The sequence below is a fragment of the Callorhinus ursinus genome, unplaced genomic scaffold, assembly GCF_003265705.2.
Source record: "Callorhinus ursinus isolate GAN/ISIS: 27379988/994484 unplaced genomic scaffold, GSC_fseal_2.0 scaffold32, whole genome shotgun sequence".
NCBI classification, from domain to species: domain Eukaryota; kingdom Metazoa; phylum Chordata; class Mammalia; order Carnivora; family Otariidae; genus Callorhinus; species Callorhinus ursinus.
In genome coordinates this window covers 17,915,288-17,931,004 of record NW_027397094.1, presented here as the reverse complement: position 1 = coordinate 17,931,004, position 15,717 = coordinate 17,915,288, and the positions used below count along the sequence as shown (strand labels likewise).

The 15,717-nt window shown below is 41.8% G+C and overlaps 1 protein-coding gene across 5 annotated transcripts in view; it reads right to left on the bottom strand.

The window, feature by feature from the left end:
* Nucleotides 1-15,717, bottom strand: part of TAF5L (TATA-box binding protein associated factor 5 like) — a 31,198-nt gene that overhangs the window by 14,809 nt on the left and 672 nt on the right. Inside the window, exons 1-3 of one of the 5 annotated variants that reach the window (XM_025850795.2) lie at nt 15,530-15,636; nt 5,395-5,539; nt 1,844-1,948 (exon numbers count right to left, since the gene is read on the bottom strand). In XM_025850795.2, the coding sequence (XP_025706580.1) occupies nt 1,844-1,948; nt 5,395-5,536 (247 nt within the window). In that variant the 5' untranslated portion in view covers nt 5,537-5,539; nt 15,530-15,636. The other 4 variants (XM_025850794.2, XM_025850792.2, XM_025850793.2 and 1 more) reach the window with 4 other exon arrangements.

Here is a 15,717-nt window from a genome sequence, read left to right as displayed (position 1 = left end):
CAACATCTAGCCCAGCAAGTAGTCAGTGCCTAACATAAATATCGGCTGAATGAATGAAAGAGAAAGGCTGAGAGAAGCTCGGCATTCCTTCTTAAACCAGCTTCCCCACCCCTAGCATGGAGAGAGAAATCGATCATGGGGAAAGAAATATATTTTAAAAACGGAGTAAAATGACTTTCTAAAGACTTAAATTTAAAAAATAAATTGCTTAGGGGCGCCTGGGTGGCTCAGTCTTTAAGCATCTGCCTTCGGCTCAGGTCATGATCCCAGGATCCTGGGATCAAGCCCCGCATTGGCCTCCCTGATCGGTGGGAAGCCTGCTTCTCCCTCTCCCACTCCCCCTGCTTGTGTTCCCTCTCTTGCTGTGTCTCAGTGTCAAATAAATAAATAAAATCTTTAAAAAAAAAATTGCTAAAAGCCTCAAAAAAAAAAAAAAAGGCCAGTGATTACATAACTCAGTATCTCCAAGTTCTTGCTTACCTCTCAGTGAAAGCCTTCTTATAAATTCAATTTTTCTCTTTTTATCCTTACTGGAGATAGAAAGCAGCTGATCACTGTTCTGAGATATTTAACATTCATATGATATGAAGATCTTACGCTTCTTTCTTTTTCAGTTTAAACATAATAGGCTCTTTTTACTAAACCTTTAAGCTTCATGATTTTTTCATTTTTGTAACAATAGATGGTACTTATGAATTCCATCACTCTAATAACTCTGAGGCTGATAAGATAACTCTTTCTAAGGTTTTATTTTGTAACCTTTATTTCTTGTAACATTTTGGCCACTTTCCCTAGAATACAGAAAATGTGGAATCTTTCCCTTAAAAAATACAGATCATAATGAGGGTCAAGTAAAATCAAGTGATGTAAAATTAGGTATACTATTGTGGCTTATACATTGATCGCCTTATATGCATCTTTACCATTAAAACCTATTACTCTGAGGATTTTTTCAAATAAAAAAAGAAAAATGAAATAACCTCAAAGTGCTTTAACTACAATTTGCCACTAACCAATACCTACTAATTACTCTCAACCCTTTGAGGGCAGAGAAAATTTTGTATTTCTTACACCTCAAGGTGTTCTGAATGAAAAAGTACTCAGCAAAAGACTTTGATTAATAACCTGAATCAACGTAGTCTCCCTCACTGCGATAATCTTCCCAACATTAAAATTATAATCAGTTATCTTAGGACTGGATGAAATCACTTGGTTACACCTTTGAATCACCTTATTTCACAGATGAAGAAACCAGGGCTCCAGAGATGCTAAACAACTTCATTTTTTTTTTTAAGTGATTCATTTAAAAAGTCATACAGTGAGTTAAAAGAACTGATTGGAACTCATATCTACTGATTCTGTGTTTTAATGGTCATTACACCACCCACAAACTGGACTAAACTACTTCTAATTTTTTTTGTCTAGCTGATTCATGATGAGCAGTGTCTTGCACTTTGGGAAATAAGGGGAAAAGGTCATTTTGAGATGTACTATATTATTAATAGTGATTTCAACGTCCATTTCAAATTCTCTGCATTTAAGGATGTTTCTCTACATGGCTAATTTAACTTTCACTGTTTCATCGCAAGTTTTAGTCACTTTGCTGACAGCCATGGACAAAACAGTGACCAAAACACCGGGAGCCCTAGCCCTTGCAAACTTTAACTTGTGACTTAACTCTCTTAGGAGGTCCGATAGATTGTAAGACTGAATGCAAGGACTGCCCTCAACTACCTTTGAATCCGTACTAAGTACACTGTACCCGGAATACAGTAGGTTCTGAGGGAAAGTTGCGGGATTCTTTCTTAATAAGAGGAAGTTCTTCTTTAAGCTGAGCACTTACCAGTGAGAAAATTCCGTAGGCGTCCAAACTGTACTTCATATTGCTGGGGCTCTGCCTGGCAAGGGGCTGCAGACACTATGTTGGCACAGCCGGATTCTGATTGGACTAAGGAGAAAAAGATATATACAGTGGGGATGGGAAACACAATTATTAATCCAGTATGTGGCAAGGTGGGTGGAAGAGGGTGTTAAGTATGCATCATAGCAATGGACATTTCAGTAGATTTTCAGAGTATGGTGGGGCTTCTGGTTAAATATGGCCGAGTGATGACACCTATCTCCTCTTCTTCCTGATACCCAAATAAAATGATAGTGGAGGAATGAAAAGGTATAAAGCACAGGGTTAAGTTGAATGAGAGAGGACAGGTACATAAGTGCAAGAGGGACATATCTGAAAGTATCTGACCCCATGTTCTGACATCCTATGATAATGTGCCTTGGGGTGGGTCTATTTGCAACCATCATTATGGACACTTAGCCGGCCCTTTCAATAAAAATTCATGTCTCTTGGTTCTGAGAAATTTGTTGATTCTCTGTTTTCTCTTTCAGGGACCCCCTCCTGTTTCTCTTTCTTCTTCTTCTTCTTTTTCAGAAAGCTCTAGGCCTAATGTGGGGTTCACACTTACAACGCTGCGATTAAGAGTCACGTGCTCTACCAACTGAACCAGCCACGTGCCACTGGGACCCCCTACTATTTCAAGGTTAGATTCCCTGAACTGATCTGCTTCCTCAACTTTCAACCTTTCTACTGATTTCTCATTTTTATGACCATTTACTTCAATTTGCTACATTTCTTGCTGTTCTCCTAATGTTGTTTGCTTTTTAAAAATAGCATTTTCTTCTCGTCTCAAGGCTATCAATGATGGTATTTTTGAAATTTTCTTCTCTCGGCTGTTTGCTTCACTCAAGTTGCTTCTCACTGATTCTTTCCACCTCTCCTCTTTATACTGAGTACATTAGGTTCTTTCATGGCTGAAGGTGAAGTACTACAGAGCTGATGGAAACTCTGCATGTTTATCACCCTGCATGACCTGGATGGGCAATTTCCCAAAGTCAATGTCTTCACAGGTCTTCTCTCTTGGGCAGGTCAGATTCACCAGGGAAGAATCTCTAATCACCTTCCTGAGGGATATGTGACTGACTGCTAGCGTTCTAGGCAGCGGGATGTGGGGAAGAAGGTTGGAGTCTCAATATTCAGATACACAGTATGTAAACATGCACTTAGTCTCCATTCTGTGAATTTATTCTTTCTAAAAAGAGAAACAACATTCCCGTACCCTTTCTGCGGGGGTAAGGGAACACTGGGGAAAGGTGGCTGGGGACCGAGGGAGCCATCTTTAATAATCTGGATGAAACTAACACATTTCAGAAGACAGATTATGGATGGAGGAATGAAATTAATGCAGCAGGACTGAGGTAGCCACAACATAACATGTACAGGAAGGGGGACACAGATGAGAAGTCAGTGTGCCCTACGAGAACTCAGAGCAACAGCCTGAAGCAGGAGGATGTGCTGCACGTGCACGAACGGTACGCCTCTCTCCTTCATGTGGTTCCCACCTTGAGTTAATCAGTCACCAAATCCTACAGATTCCTCAATCTATCCTCTCCTCTCCACTCCTATTACCACCTCTTTAACTCAGGTTGTCCTGACTTCTCACTGGATCATTCTATGGCCTTCTAACTAGTTTCCCTGGTTCTACTCTGGGCCTTCCCCAATCAATGCAGCCACCAGAGTGATCTTTCCACAATTCACACTTGAGAACCTAGATACCCTTCTCCAACTTGTCCCCTGGTAAGCTCCGAATGGTTCTTTTGAGACTCAGCTCACTCCTTCTATTTATTAACCCCTACTATATACTGGGAATCATGAAACCTTTGGGGAGGCAATCCTTGACCTGCCAAGCTAATTTCGATGAGCACCTTCTTTGTTCCTACAGAACCTGAAACATTCTCCCTTCATAGAACTTACTACATCATACCCTCCTGTCATCACTGATTTATCCGCCTCATTTCCTCGCTGTAATGTTAAGCTCTTTAGGAGCTAGGATCAAACCTTAGCTATCTCTAGGACTCTTCAGCACCTGACCTATAGCAGATGTTCAATAGGTGGTATGCTGAAGGACGACACAATCATTCAGATTACTCAACTGACAGAAAGACCTAGGACAAAATCTTATGATACTCACACTTCCTGGTGGTTTTCTAGGAACAACAGTGCCCTTCCTAATCAGCCATTATATCTGCATTAAGACGACTAAGAAGAGTCATGTTCTGGCAGTCATGTTCTGTATAATAGTACTTGTTTCTATTTTCTATCAACAACTGCATAGAATTACTGCTCCCAGGTTCTAATGAACATGGGGCAGCAGGAGATTATTCATGCACATTAAAGGCTGTGCTGGCAAGTTGAGAAGGAATTACTCTGGCTCTATAAACTGGCCATCCTGCTCGAAACAATAAGGCATTTAGTAATCTATTCCAAGCCCCTCGTCTGGCTCTGTTCTTGTCAGGGGTAACCTAGTCTGAAAGAAAGGAACAATGGGGGTGGATCTGATGCTAAAGAATAAGAAGGCAGCTACCTTCTTCTAAGAAGGTATAATAAGAAGGGCTACTTCTACTGTCTCAGGAGGAGTCAGGAAGCAGCTCTTTGAGGACATCCTCATTCTACTCTCCCTTCACTCTCTTCCTATGGCAACAGCAGTGCACCCTTAGAATGTGAAGGGTCTGGGTTCATGACTCTGAAGATAATAAGAGGGAGGAGAGGGAGCTGCTGCTACCAGTGTGGGGGCTGAAACCATTAAGGGATAAAGTAGGTGATGACAGATACTTAGAAGAGCAGAAGGAAGTACAAGAATCAAAAAGAGAGAACAGTCCAGTCGGAGCAGGTAAGAGGAACCAGGGCTGAGCTGGAGAAAGCACTGTGGTGTTGGAACTCCTCATACAGCCATTAAAGCAGCTCACAATCACCTGAAAAGCACTGCGGCTGTCTGTTTTTTGGCAAAGTCTCCAGTACCCAGGTCCAATAGAAGAAAATTATATCACATAAAAATTCAACTCACAACATAGCTAAGTAGTAACTATTTGCTGTTCTAAAGAGATTTAAGACACATTTTTCTAAAAAAAGAATCTGATTTCAAAACAAAACCCCCAAAACAAATCTTAAAAACCTCAGGAACATATCTAGGATGCCAATCTTTCCGACCACTGATCCCAAAGCACTCGTTCACCCGGCAAACCTGACTTCCATGGGCAAGGCTCCGGGCTACAGGGAGGGACATGATGGAAGCCCTGGCCCTCCGGGTCTCATAGCACACTAGTTCACAGAGGGAAAACATCAGATGCAGTGGAAAGCAGAGAATTCTGAAGCAGGATGGATTACGACAGGAGGCCTCTCAAAGTGGCTTTGAAGGACAGATAGCATCTCTGAAGGCCTGCACCATCATGTGGTGCTGCCTCTGGAGGCTGCCGCACTCTCTCCAGAGGAGGAGGGGAAGTAACTTCTCAGGGTCCTCTGTGTGAGTTCTGCTCCAGCCTGCCCGCCCCCATTACCTGCGAGGTTGGCCGCCATCTCCTCAGCAGTCTGTGACAGCCGCAGTCCTTGCTTCAGGGGACCGTCGGAGTCCACGTACTGCCGGCGTTTGAGGTAGCAGGACACTGCCATCTGAATCTGCTCGGTGCGCACTCGTTTCATGACCTTCAGGGGGAACCACAGAACACTAAGCCACGTGGGACATGACCCAAGCTGGTGCGCACAGTGCACGGGTAAAATAAGGCGCAGACAAAGGCTAGCCACATGGCTAGTTACGTGACCTAGTTAAGACACAAAGCAAAGTTACTAACCTAGCACTCTCCCATGTATCTATTTTCTCAATAGCGATACAGTCAACTTCAATTGCGGAAAATAGGAATATTATGGAGAATAAAACCCCACAGACCGCCCCCAAACTTAATTTAATACCACGATTTCAATCTTTCTGGTAGAACTTTTCATTAGAGCTGTTAACAAGGAGCCTACAGGATCAGGTCAATTCCAGGGCCTTTTACTTCTCCTGCTTACTCTTGGAGAGAGGTGTTAATTGGCAGTGAACTGGGCAAATAAAGCAGGCAGGAGGCAAGACGAAAATCAAAGATCTGAGAAACTGAAGACACTGGATGAATGGAAGTTGAGAAAGTGAGCAGTTACTAATGAGGAAAGGAATGCTATGTTCTTCCTGATAGTCAGGAACACGCGGGCAGCACTACGTCAAAGGTTAGGGCACCCTGTCTTCATTGTAATCCCATTATTTACCTCTTTCACTCTTTACAACCTCAGGCCCAGGAAAGCATCAAAATGGAAAGAGGCTATGTATATGCATTAGAATATATCTCACAAATTCTTATAAGAAAGGAAAAGAAAATGGTAGGAAGTGCACCGAATAGGGCTAAATTACTTTTGGTAATTTAAGCTAATTTGAGGGTTCCCCTCACAAAGGACTATTTTCCTTGATGATTAAATTAATGATCAAGAACAACAGGAACTCCTGAAGGTACCATGGGTCTCAAACACCGCTTTGTTAGAGGTAAAGGATACTGCAGTCCCGGTGACCCACGACAGCTGGATGAATTTTCTATGTTCACTTCTCTCATGTAAAAATGGAATGCCTGCAACATTATCCATATACACGTGATTGTCCCCATCAAAGTAACCTTCCCTATATCAATGGCTCCCAATGTTTTGCATGTGGGAGATCTGCTTTTGGTAATTTATTTGGAGTGTCTGAGTTTTCTGTTTCAACGACATGCACTGGCCTCCTTTGTGATTGCCTCCATTCTCTTTTAAGATTTGAAATTCCCCCCATTCCAGAAATCTGCCTTTTTTTCTTTAAATGTTTCAAAAAATTTTATTTGTATCTCATTTTTATTCATCTGCCATTTTTTAGCATATAAGTGTGGCGAATAGCCAAATGTTTTATACAGATACTGTAGCAACAAATTATTCTACAATTATTTGCAAATAATCCTTTCTTTCCAAACTGACTTGTGGTATACTCTGAATAATTCCCTAAAAGTCCTACAACAGAGCAAACAGTGAAGGCTGGAGACACATGCACTAAAAAATATATATCTATATAAAATACAAATGTTAGGATATCATAAATATGTTATTTTAAATTATGTATTTAGAAAAATTATATTCTCTATGCATTTCAGTTGTGGATTACCAAAGAAAGTATAAAATCATTTGCTAAAAAGAAGGGGCAGTGGGTGTTATATGGTTGACAGTGATACAATGAAAATTACTAATAAATTTCCCAAGACTGAACCACCTTTTTACTGTGGAATTTGCATCACTCAGTTTTGGTGTATTAGTCTTTCACTATATTGCTAACTGAGATTGTTTTTTTAATTAAGTTTTTTTTTTTATTGCCAACACAAGGATTTTGATACTTTGAAAGTAGGACTCCCTGCTCCAAGCATTCATCTGTCCATCAATGAAAGCAGATAATTGTTTTTTGGTGGTTACTAATAAGCATTCCTGTATCATTTTGACTGTATCAGTGATTCTCTATGGTTCTCTAACCTGGCTACACCTAAGAACCTCCTGTAACTGTGTGTATGAATAATTTCAAACCCTGGAGATTCTGATTCAATGTTATACTCAGAGAAAAACAATGAAATGCACACAGAGACTGTGACAATATACTGCCCTTTCCCAGTTTGGCCCCAAGTCAGGACTAGTCAAATCCAACCAGCTCCCACTGCCCCACCCTGTGCCTCCCCCCTTCCCCCCACAATGTTTGCTAAAGCTGCTTTTAATCTAACTTCAAGAGCTCCTCGTCTCCGAACTCTTCCAAAGCAGCCTGATTCCTCGTATTTAGCTGAGACTCACACTTTTTCAGATTTCCTCCTGCCAATCTCTTGTTGCTATGGGAATACATGCTTGTATCAATGTGTGTCCCTCAGTGCTCCAAATAAGATGGGAATAAGAGATCACCTCTCTAACAGGAAGAAACCATGCATGTGAAAGACACAGAACAATTGACAGAGAGAACAGACCCTGTGATGACACACTGTCCTCACAGTAGGGCAATGTTTATGCACATCAGAGGAGGAGGGAAAAAGATATGAAAGATATGGAAGGGTAAACAGGAGTGAGAACGAACAACAGCAAAAACTGGCCATATTCGGGATTGCTAAAAATTCGTTTCTAAATACTGATTCTAATGAATTTGTCCAAATTAGCTGGCCCAAATGGCAGTTTCTCAGAACCCAAACCACTTTTTATGACAAGGGACCTTCCCTGAGGGTGGGCAGTGAGTCAGCTGTAGGGCCAAGGACCTTAAGAGCAGGAATGCTGGTGTTAACTAACTCTCTTTTACAACCACACTCAACTGAAATACCAGAGACATGACCCAATAGACATAAGTGGATTTGATTCCAACACACACATATTTCAAATGAAACAAATAATGAAGAGTTCTGTGGAGAAACCAGTTCCCCTCCCCCTACTGATTTCTCTAATACTAATATCCATAAATGGACACATGAGGGAAAAAAAAAAAAAACTCCTTACAATAGACCTGTCTTTCGGCAGACGTGACACTAACACTGAAATTTCAAGTTACTTGCTTAGCTTTTCCCATAATTATAAAATCTTTTAAATTTAAATTAAGTTTGGATATAATTATATCCTTGTTAAAATTTCAGGATTTCCCATGATTTTCAATTTACATAATATCTTAACTTTAAAAGTAAAAATAGATGATCACACACCTTTCTCTTCATGTCATATTAGTAGTATTTCTGGAAATTAAAAAGAGGATTCTGACACAATATGTATCTATTTCTCATATATCAATAGCTGCCTACCGTTTAACTAATACTTTAACAAAGTTGCTATATAAAATCAAGACACGATCATCTTCCTGTCTCAAAGTAACAACTGTGCAGGAAAAACCACAGCCATTCTTGGTATTTAACTACAGAAATATGGGGAGGCAAAGACACATGGAACCCAGGCACACTCTTAAGATGATGATGATAATACGGGACTGCAGCCAAGCAAATTTCTTACTGGTTACAGACTGTATCCTAACACTGCCCACTTATGTTCAAATGTGTGTGTTGGTGGAGGGTGCAGGGGGGACATCCCCAGGGCACCACGTGAAGGGCTAAGCAGGCAAAATACTACACAACTCCATTAAATGCTAATAGAATACTGTATGGACAAATACCCCCTGGGTAAGGTGGCAGCTTTGAGCATGGGTGAATTCAGAATAAATCCAGGCAAATTCACCACCACCATTCTTGAATCAGCTCCCCAAATGAGTTTACTGACAGGTGGCTAGGGGTGTGTGTACTTTGAAGCAAATGTATTCCAATTATAAATTTATGCTTAGAAACAGATAAAAATGCTTGTGTATTTTCTCTTAAATAAGATGCCATGTAAAGTGCATACTAGGTACTCAAATACATTAGTTCTCTTCTCTTTACTTGCAGAAGTCTAAATATAATATCTGTCAAAAGGTCATTCTAAGGAGGACCTAAAAAGCTAGCTTTTGCATTAATCATCATGGTAAAGTGTATCCAATCTTTGTGAAAATATAAATCACAGGTGACAAAATGAGCCACGGTACTCTCAGTTTTAGTAATACTTCATACAATTTTAACATTATCATGGTCTTTCATATTCAATCTTTGCTCATAGACTGACATGAATATACTTGAACTAGAAGCTGTGTTCTTTCTTATGGTGTCCCAAGAAATAAATGGCATGAGAATAATGCTCGGAACTAGGGGCTCAGGACGCAACATAGCGCCTGGAGGGTTTTTTGTTTTGGTTTGGTTTTTTGGCGGGGGAGAACTCACACAACTAGGCAGACAGATACCACTAAAACTGATCTTCTCTAACATCACCTGGGACCTCTATGATGTTCCAGAAGTCTTTTTTCACTAATTTCGTTTCTTTCCCAATAGCTTCCTACCTAGCTATTCCAAAGCCATACCAGTCTCCTTATCCAGCCAGCTGACCTGCTCCCTACCTCAGTGGGCTATTTATTAAGACCTGAGATTCCTCAACTCTTGCCAAACCAACAGTCCCTTTTCCACACTATCCCACAAGGTCTCTTGGCTGCTGAACACGCCTCCTCCCTTGAAACTCCCTCTCCCTTGGTCGCTCCCCCTCTCCCATTCTTGGTCTGCTTCTCATTCTTCACATTCCCTACATCATCATACTACTTACACAAGACTTACACCGCCTCTGGTCAGACTACCTTCCTGAGCTCAAGTCTGAGGGACATCTCTACCTAGATGCTGCAAACGTGAAATTCAACATGCTCAAATTTATTATCTTCCTTCAAATCCTCCTTCTCCTACTGCCAGCTTGATGTTTTGCCATGATCTATCACTAAAGCAAAAACCCCAGTCATCATCTTAAGATTTTTCTTCTCTCCCTCTCATTTCTACGAGGCTACGAACTCCTTCTATTCCACACAGAATTCTTTTTTGCAGCCATTGCTGCTACCCCATCTTCACTGCTGCTATGGGACAGCACAAATCACTTCTCAACTGGAATATTCCAATATCCTCCCACCTCTAGCCCTACCTCAAACCACCCTCTAGAACGCAGCCAGAGTAGAAGACAAATCTGATTATGCTACTCCCAAGCTTAAAATTTCTCCCCAACCCTGCCCCAATGCAGGTTGTCCAGTCCTGCCATCACTGCTCCTTAGTTTGCCCAGACAGACAGAGAATTCCTGGAGAACAGAGTTATTCTTATCTTTGAAACTCACATTAAAAATAAAGTGAGGGTTGGGGCGCCTGGGTGGCTCAGTCAGTTAAGCGTCTGCCTCCGGCTCAGGGCGTGATCTCAGGGTCCTGGGATGGAGCCCCGCATTGCATTGCACTCCCTGCTCAGTGGCAAGCCTGCTTCTCCCTTTCCCACTCTCCCTACCTGTGCGCGCTCTGTCAAATAAATAAATAAAATCTTAAAAAAAGATAAAGTGAGGGTTGTCTAGCTTCTGTTTCGAATTCTTGACAGTTTACTCTAGGTTCATGATCCTCCTGAATTTTTATGGGCCACAAATATTTGATTCCTGTTTTCACACTGTTTTACAGCACAGAAAAAAAGATATTCCCACACAAAACCTCATTAACACAGAAGAGTACGGTACAAGAATGGATATCTACATTATTTACTATGACTTCAGAAAGAAAACTTTCCTAAATGTTCTATTTGCAAACACCATTGTAGATGGAAAAAACAGATGTTTTGTTCTCAGAGAATTAGGAGAAATATGTTTTCCTATGTTAATTTTTCTCCATGAAACTGAATCAAACGCAGCCAGGTTTTAGAAATAGTTTAATGACATTAAAACATTTATGTATGTGTCTCAAAATAGAATGATATTAATTTTTCATTTTATTTTAAAGATTTTATTTATTGATTTGACAGAGAGAGACACAGCGAGAGAGGGAACACATGCAGGGGGAGTAGAAGAGGGAGAAGCAGGCTTCCCACTGAGCAGTGAGCCTGATGCAGGGCTGATCCCAGGACCCTGGAACCATGACCTGAGCCAAAGGCAGACGCTTAACGACTGAGCCACCCAGGCTCCCCTAATTTTTCATTTTAGAGCAGTACTGTTCTATAGGACTTTTCTCAATAATAAAAATGTTCTAAGTCTGCACTGTTCAGTATGGTAGCCACCAGCCACACAGAGCTATTGAGCAATTAAACTGTGGCCAGTGCTGAATTTTTATTTTAATTAAATTTAAGTAAACACATGCGCCAACGGGTTAAGAGTGTGGTATTACTTTGTGAAACTAATGTACTAGCATCTTAGCCTAAAGATGCTGATTGACAAAGTTTCGCAAAACATCTCATTACTAAATAACCAAATATCCAAAAGTGAGTACCATTGACCCCTGAACAACATAAGTGACCCTCCCTGCGCCCCCCTCAAAAATTTGCATATAACTTTTGACTCCCCAAGAACTTCATTACTAATAGCCTACTGTTGACTGAAAGCCTTAATATAAACAGTGGGCTAACATGTTTCATGTAAGAGTTATATACTGTATTCTTACAATAAAGCTAGAGAAAAGGAAACGTTAAGAAAATCATCAAGGAGAATATTTACAGTACCATTCTGTCTTTATGGAAAAAAAAATCTGTGTGTAAGTGGATCCACAGTTATACCTGTGCTGTTCAAGGGTCAGCTGTATTTTGCTAGTAAAACAGAACTACCCTTTAGGACAACCAGTCACTGTAAGGTGACTAAGATACATTTCAATACATTTTACTGGAAGAGTATCTGATTTGACTGCTGAACAAAGAATTATGAATGGAAGTTCTCCACAGTGTTTTCTAAACCTCACCAGTACGCAATGTTCCTTAAACCTTCTAAAAGTTAAAAAATGAGAAAAGGGAATTTGTTCCAGGAGAGAAAAAGATCAGCAGTCAATTTCTGTGAAACATCCAAATAAAAGGTTAAGTTCAAACCTAAGACAATGATACCCTTGCAATGATAAAATTAAGAAGAAATTTTGGGGGTGAATTTAAATAAAAAAAAAAAAACCTTTGAGGACTACAGAGGAAACAGTCAAATGTCTGCTTATAATCTTTATTAACTCACATATATTTAAAAATACATTATATAGTGCAATATATTAATTCACAAAACAATTTTACTCTATTCACTTTCATCTTCCACTTATCAGTGTCTCTGTGGTCACGTAAGCCACTCAGAATTATCAAATTCCATTTTCCAGAGCACATCACCCTCACAATGACCAAATCAGCTATGACAGAGTACTTCTTGAATCCACACATGATGCTCTCATCGGAAATCTCAACCAACCAAAGCCATCAACACCTATTCAGGAGGGCAGAACATTTTTTCAGTCATCATTGACTATACTGATTGACTGAATAAATACATCAAACCAGCATCAACTGAAGTTATTTTAGCCCAATATGTATTTCCCAAACAGCATCCTGTTGTTCAAAACAGAGTGACTGAGGGACGCCTGGGCGGCGCATGTCCATTAAGCATCTGCTTTCTGCTCAGGTCGTGCTCCCAGGGTCCTGGGATTGAGTCCTGCATCGGGCTCCTTGCTTGGCAGGGAGCCTGCTTCTCTCTCTGCCTGCCTCTGTCTCTCTCTCTGACAAATAAATAAATAAAATCTTAGGGAAAAAAAAAACCAGAGTGACTGAGAGAGCCCTGTAATAGGAGAGACTTGAACACGTGGTGACACTCTCTTTACAGAGGAATACGTTTGGGGGGAACTTTGCCTTATAATCAGGTGTACACAGTATATCCTTGAAGTCAACTTTTAAGAGGGAAAGCTGCCTGGGATATCTAAGGATTTCTTCCTGTCTTTTGTAAATGCTCTCTAAGCTTCCAGATTTGGAATGAAATGCCTGTCTCTGCTAAGCAGTCATTTTCCTTTTCGAGTCACAGGCAGACACAAAGCTGCCAGCACAAGTGGATGGATGGGCCTTCCCTACTTTTAATCCAATCCCATACTACTGCAGGTACAATCGGCACAATCTTTCCAAAAAACTAATCTGATGGCATCTGCTCAGCTTAAAAACTTGCTACTGCCTCCATCTGTTGGAGGGTAAAAAATTCAATCTTCCTTGTGTCATTTTGAGGTTACTCTGATCCACCTTTGTTAACTGGTAGGTACCACCCCACTTTCTCATCTCAGGGGCTTTGGCCAAGACCCCTCCATTAACTGGAGGCACCCCCTGCACTGGCACTCCAACTTGGTTAAATCCTACTCTTTTTTTCACAGCTCAACTCAGCTTCCTCCAGCACTGAATCCAGGAACAACTTCCGTCTCACTGCTTACCATAGTATTTGTTTTCTACACTACCACTACTAATACCTAATACTTATTCAGTGTATGCCACTGGTAAGACACTATTTTAAGTGCTGCACATAGGTTATCTCCTGTATACCTCAAAAGCTTTCTAAGCTAGGTAACACTCTTGGGCTAAGAAAGCTGAGGCCCACAGAAGTCAGACACAGTCCCAAGGTTCTATAGTGCTAGGATGGAAAGTCAGGTCATCGGCAGAGCTTCAGGGTCTGAACTCTTACCCTTTACAATGTCCTACTGCCCAAAGGGTTCTACATTAAATCAGAGGCTTCTTGACAATAGTGAAGGCTTACCAGTTGCTTGTTGAGAGAATGATCAGAACAATTACAGGTAGAACAATGACTACCTGAGAAGATGAAGCGAGGCTGGAAACTGAGTAATGTTGGTTTAACAGAAGATCCCTAGGGCTCCCTTCCAGCGAAAATCAATCATCAAAACCAAACCCCTGTCCCTTTCTCCAAAGATGTCCTTCACAGGTGTTATGAAGGACATCTGTTTGCAAAAACAAAACCCCTAAACTAGTTGCTGAGAAGTGAGGCCTTTACCTAGCTTCACAGTAACAGAAGCACACATAAACTTCACATTTATAGGCAGAAGCAACAAAACTATTCCAAGACACAATAACCTGATTTATTGTTTGAGGACAAAGAAAAAAAACTCAAGGCAAGCCCACCCTTCGGTTTCCTAGTTTAACACTGATTTTCAAGGCAAGACGAATTTGTAATTCCTAAAGCAAATCAATGTTAGCATAAGCTTCCCATTTAACACAAAATATTTAGGCCTATAAGGAACCTAAAAGGTATTTTCTCAAAAACGAAACTACAACAGCTAATATTTAGAGTGTTTTCTATATGTCAGGCATTTTCACATTCATTATTCCTTTTTGTGGTACCCTTTAAAAGACCCACTTTTAAACTTTCAGTCATCACCTCGTTTTACAGAAGAGGAAACTAAGGCTCACAGATAGTTACACTGATAGTTACATGGTTTCAACCTTCGCTCTACATAGTCACCAAGCCCCAAGCATTACATGAAGTTTCTTGGAGTTTAAAGATGTGACACAAACTCCCCTTTCCTACTCTCACTTTCAAGCAGGGCTGTGAGCAGGGCTGGGGAACGGCCGCCTTGTTCTCCTCCCACCCCACAACTCAGGTATGTCACACACTTGTATCACCTAAGAGAAGTCAAACTCCGCCCTCACTGCTCCTCCCGACACAGCACCCAACTGCTTGTTCGCGGGAGTCACCATTCCAAGATTTTAATCTGCAAGGTCAGAGTTTAGGTAATTTAAGACGAACACCGCATGGGATTGGCAGACTTACCTTCTGATCCCAGAACCATTCAAGCTGCGAGATCCGCAGTATAACGACACTTTCACAACTGATGGGAGAACTGCATGAAGCTTTCAAGTGCTCCACTTCCGCTAAGTCTAAAATGACACCACTATTTCTAACCATCAACTGACTTCGGACCAACGCCTTAGCTAATACATTTTCAAAAGCCCTGGAGCTTCGCGAGTACCGCCTAAGCGCACAAATCTCTTGCTGTCATGAGTTAAACAACCCCAAAGGCAACCTTGCAGGTCGGTATCCTCTAGCAACAACTACTCTTAACTCGAGATCTCCCCTGTCACATGCAGAGGTCGATCTCACACCCAGCCACCCGCAATCACCATGTGCGAAGTTTAATCTTGAGTTCGGCCAAAAGGCATTTCCTTTTTCCTTAAATGAAAAGGAGATTCGGACCTGTGCTCCTGCCCGGCTGCCCAGCGCTCAGGACCCCTTCCCGGCGGGTGCCCGGCAGCCACCCCGGCAGGACCCACCCCAAGCAGGAACGCGGAGCCTTCCAGGTGTAGCTGCCGACTGCAGGCCACGCCGCCCGCGGCCGCCTGGGACTCGGAGGCCGAGGGCGGAGGCGCGGCCGCCGCGCCCGCGCACAGCCGGCCCCGCCCGCCCGCCCCGCCCCCACCGCCCCGCCGGCGGGAGCTGCGGGCGCGCGCCCCGCCTAGGC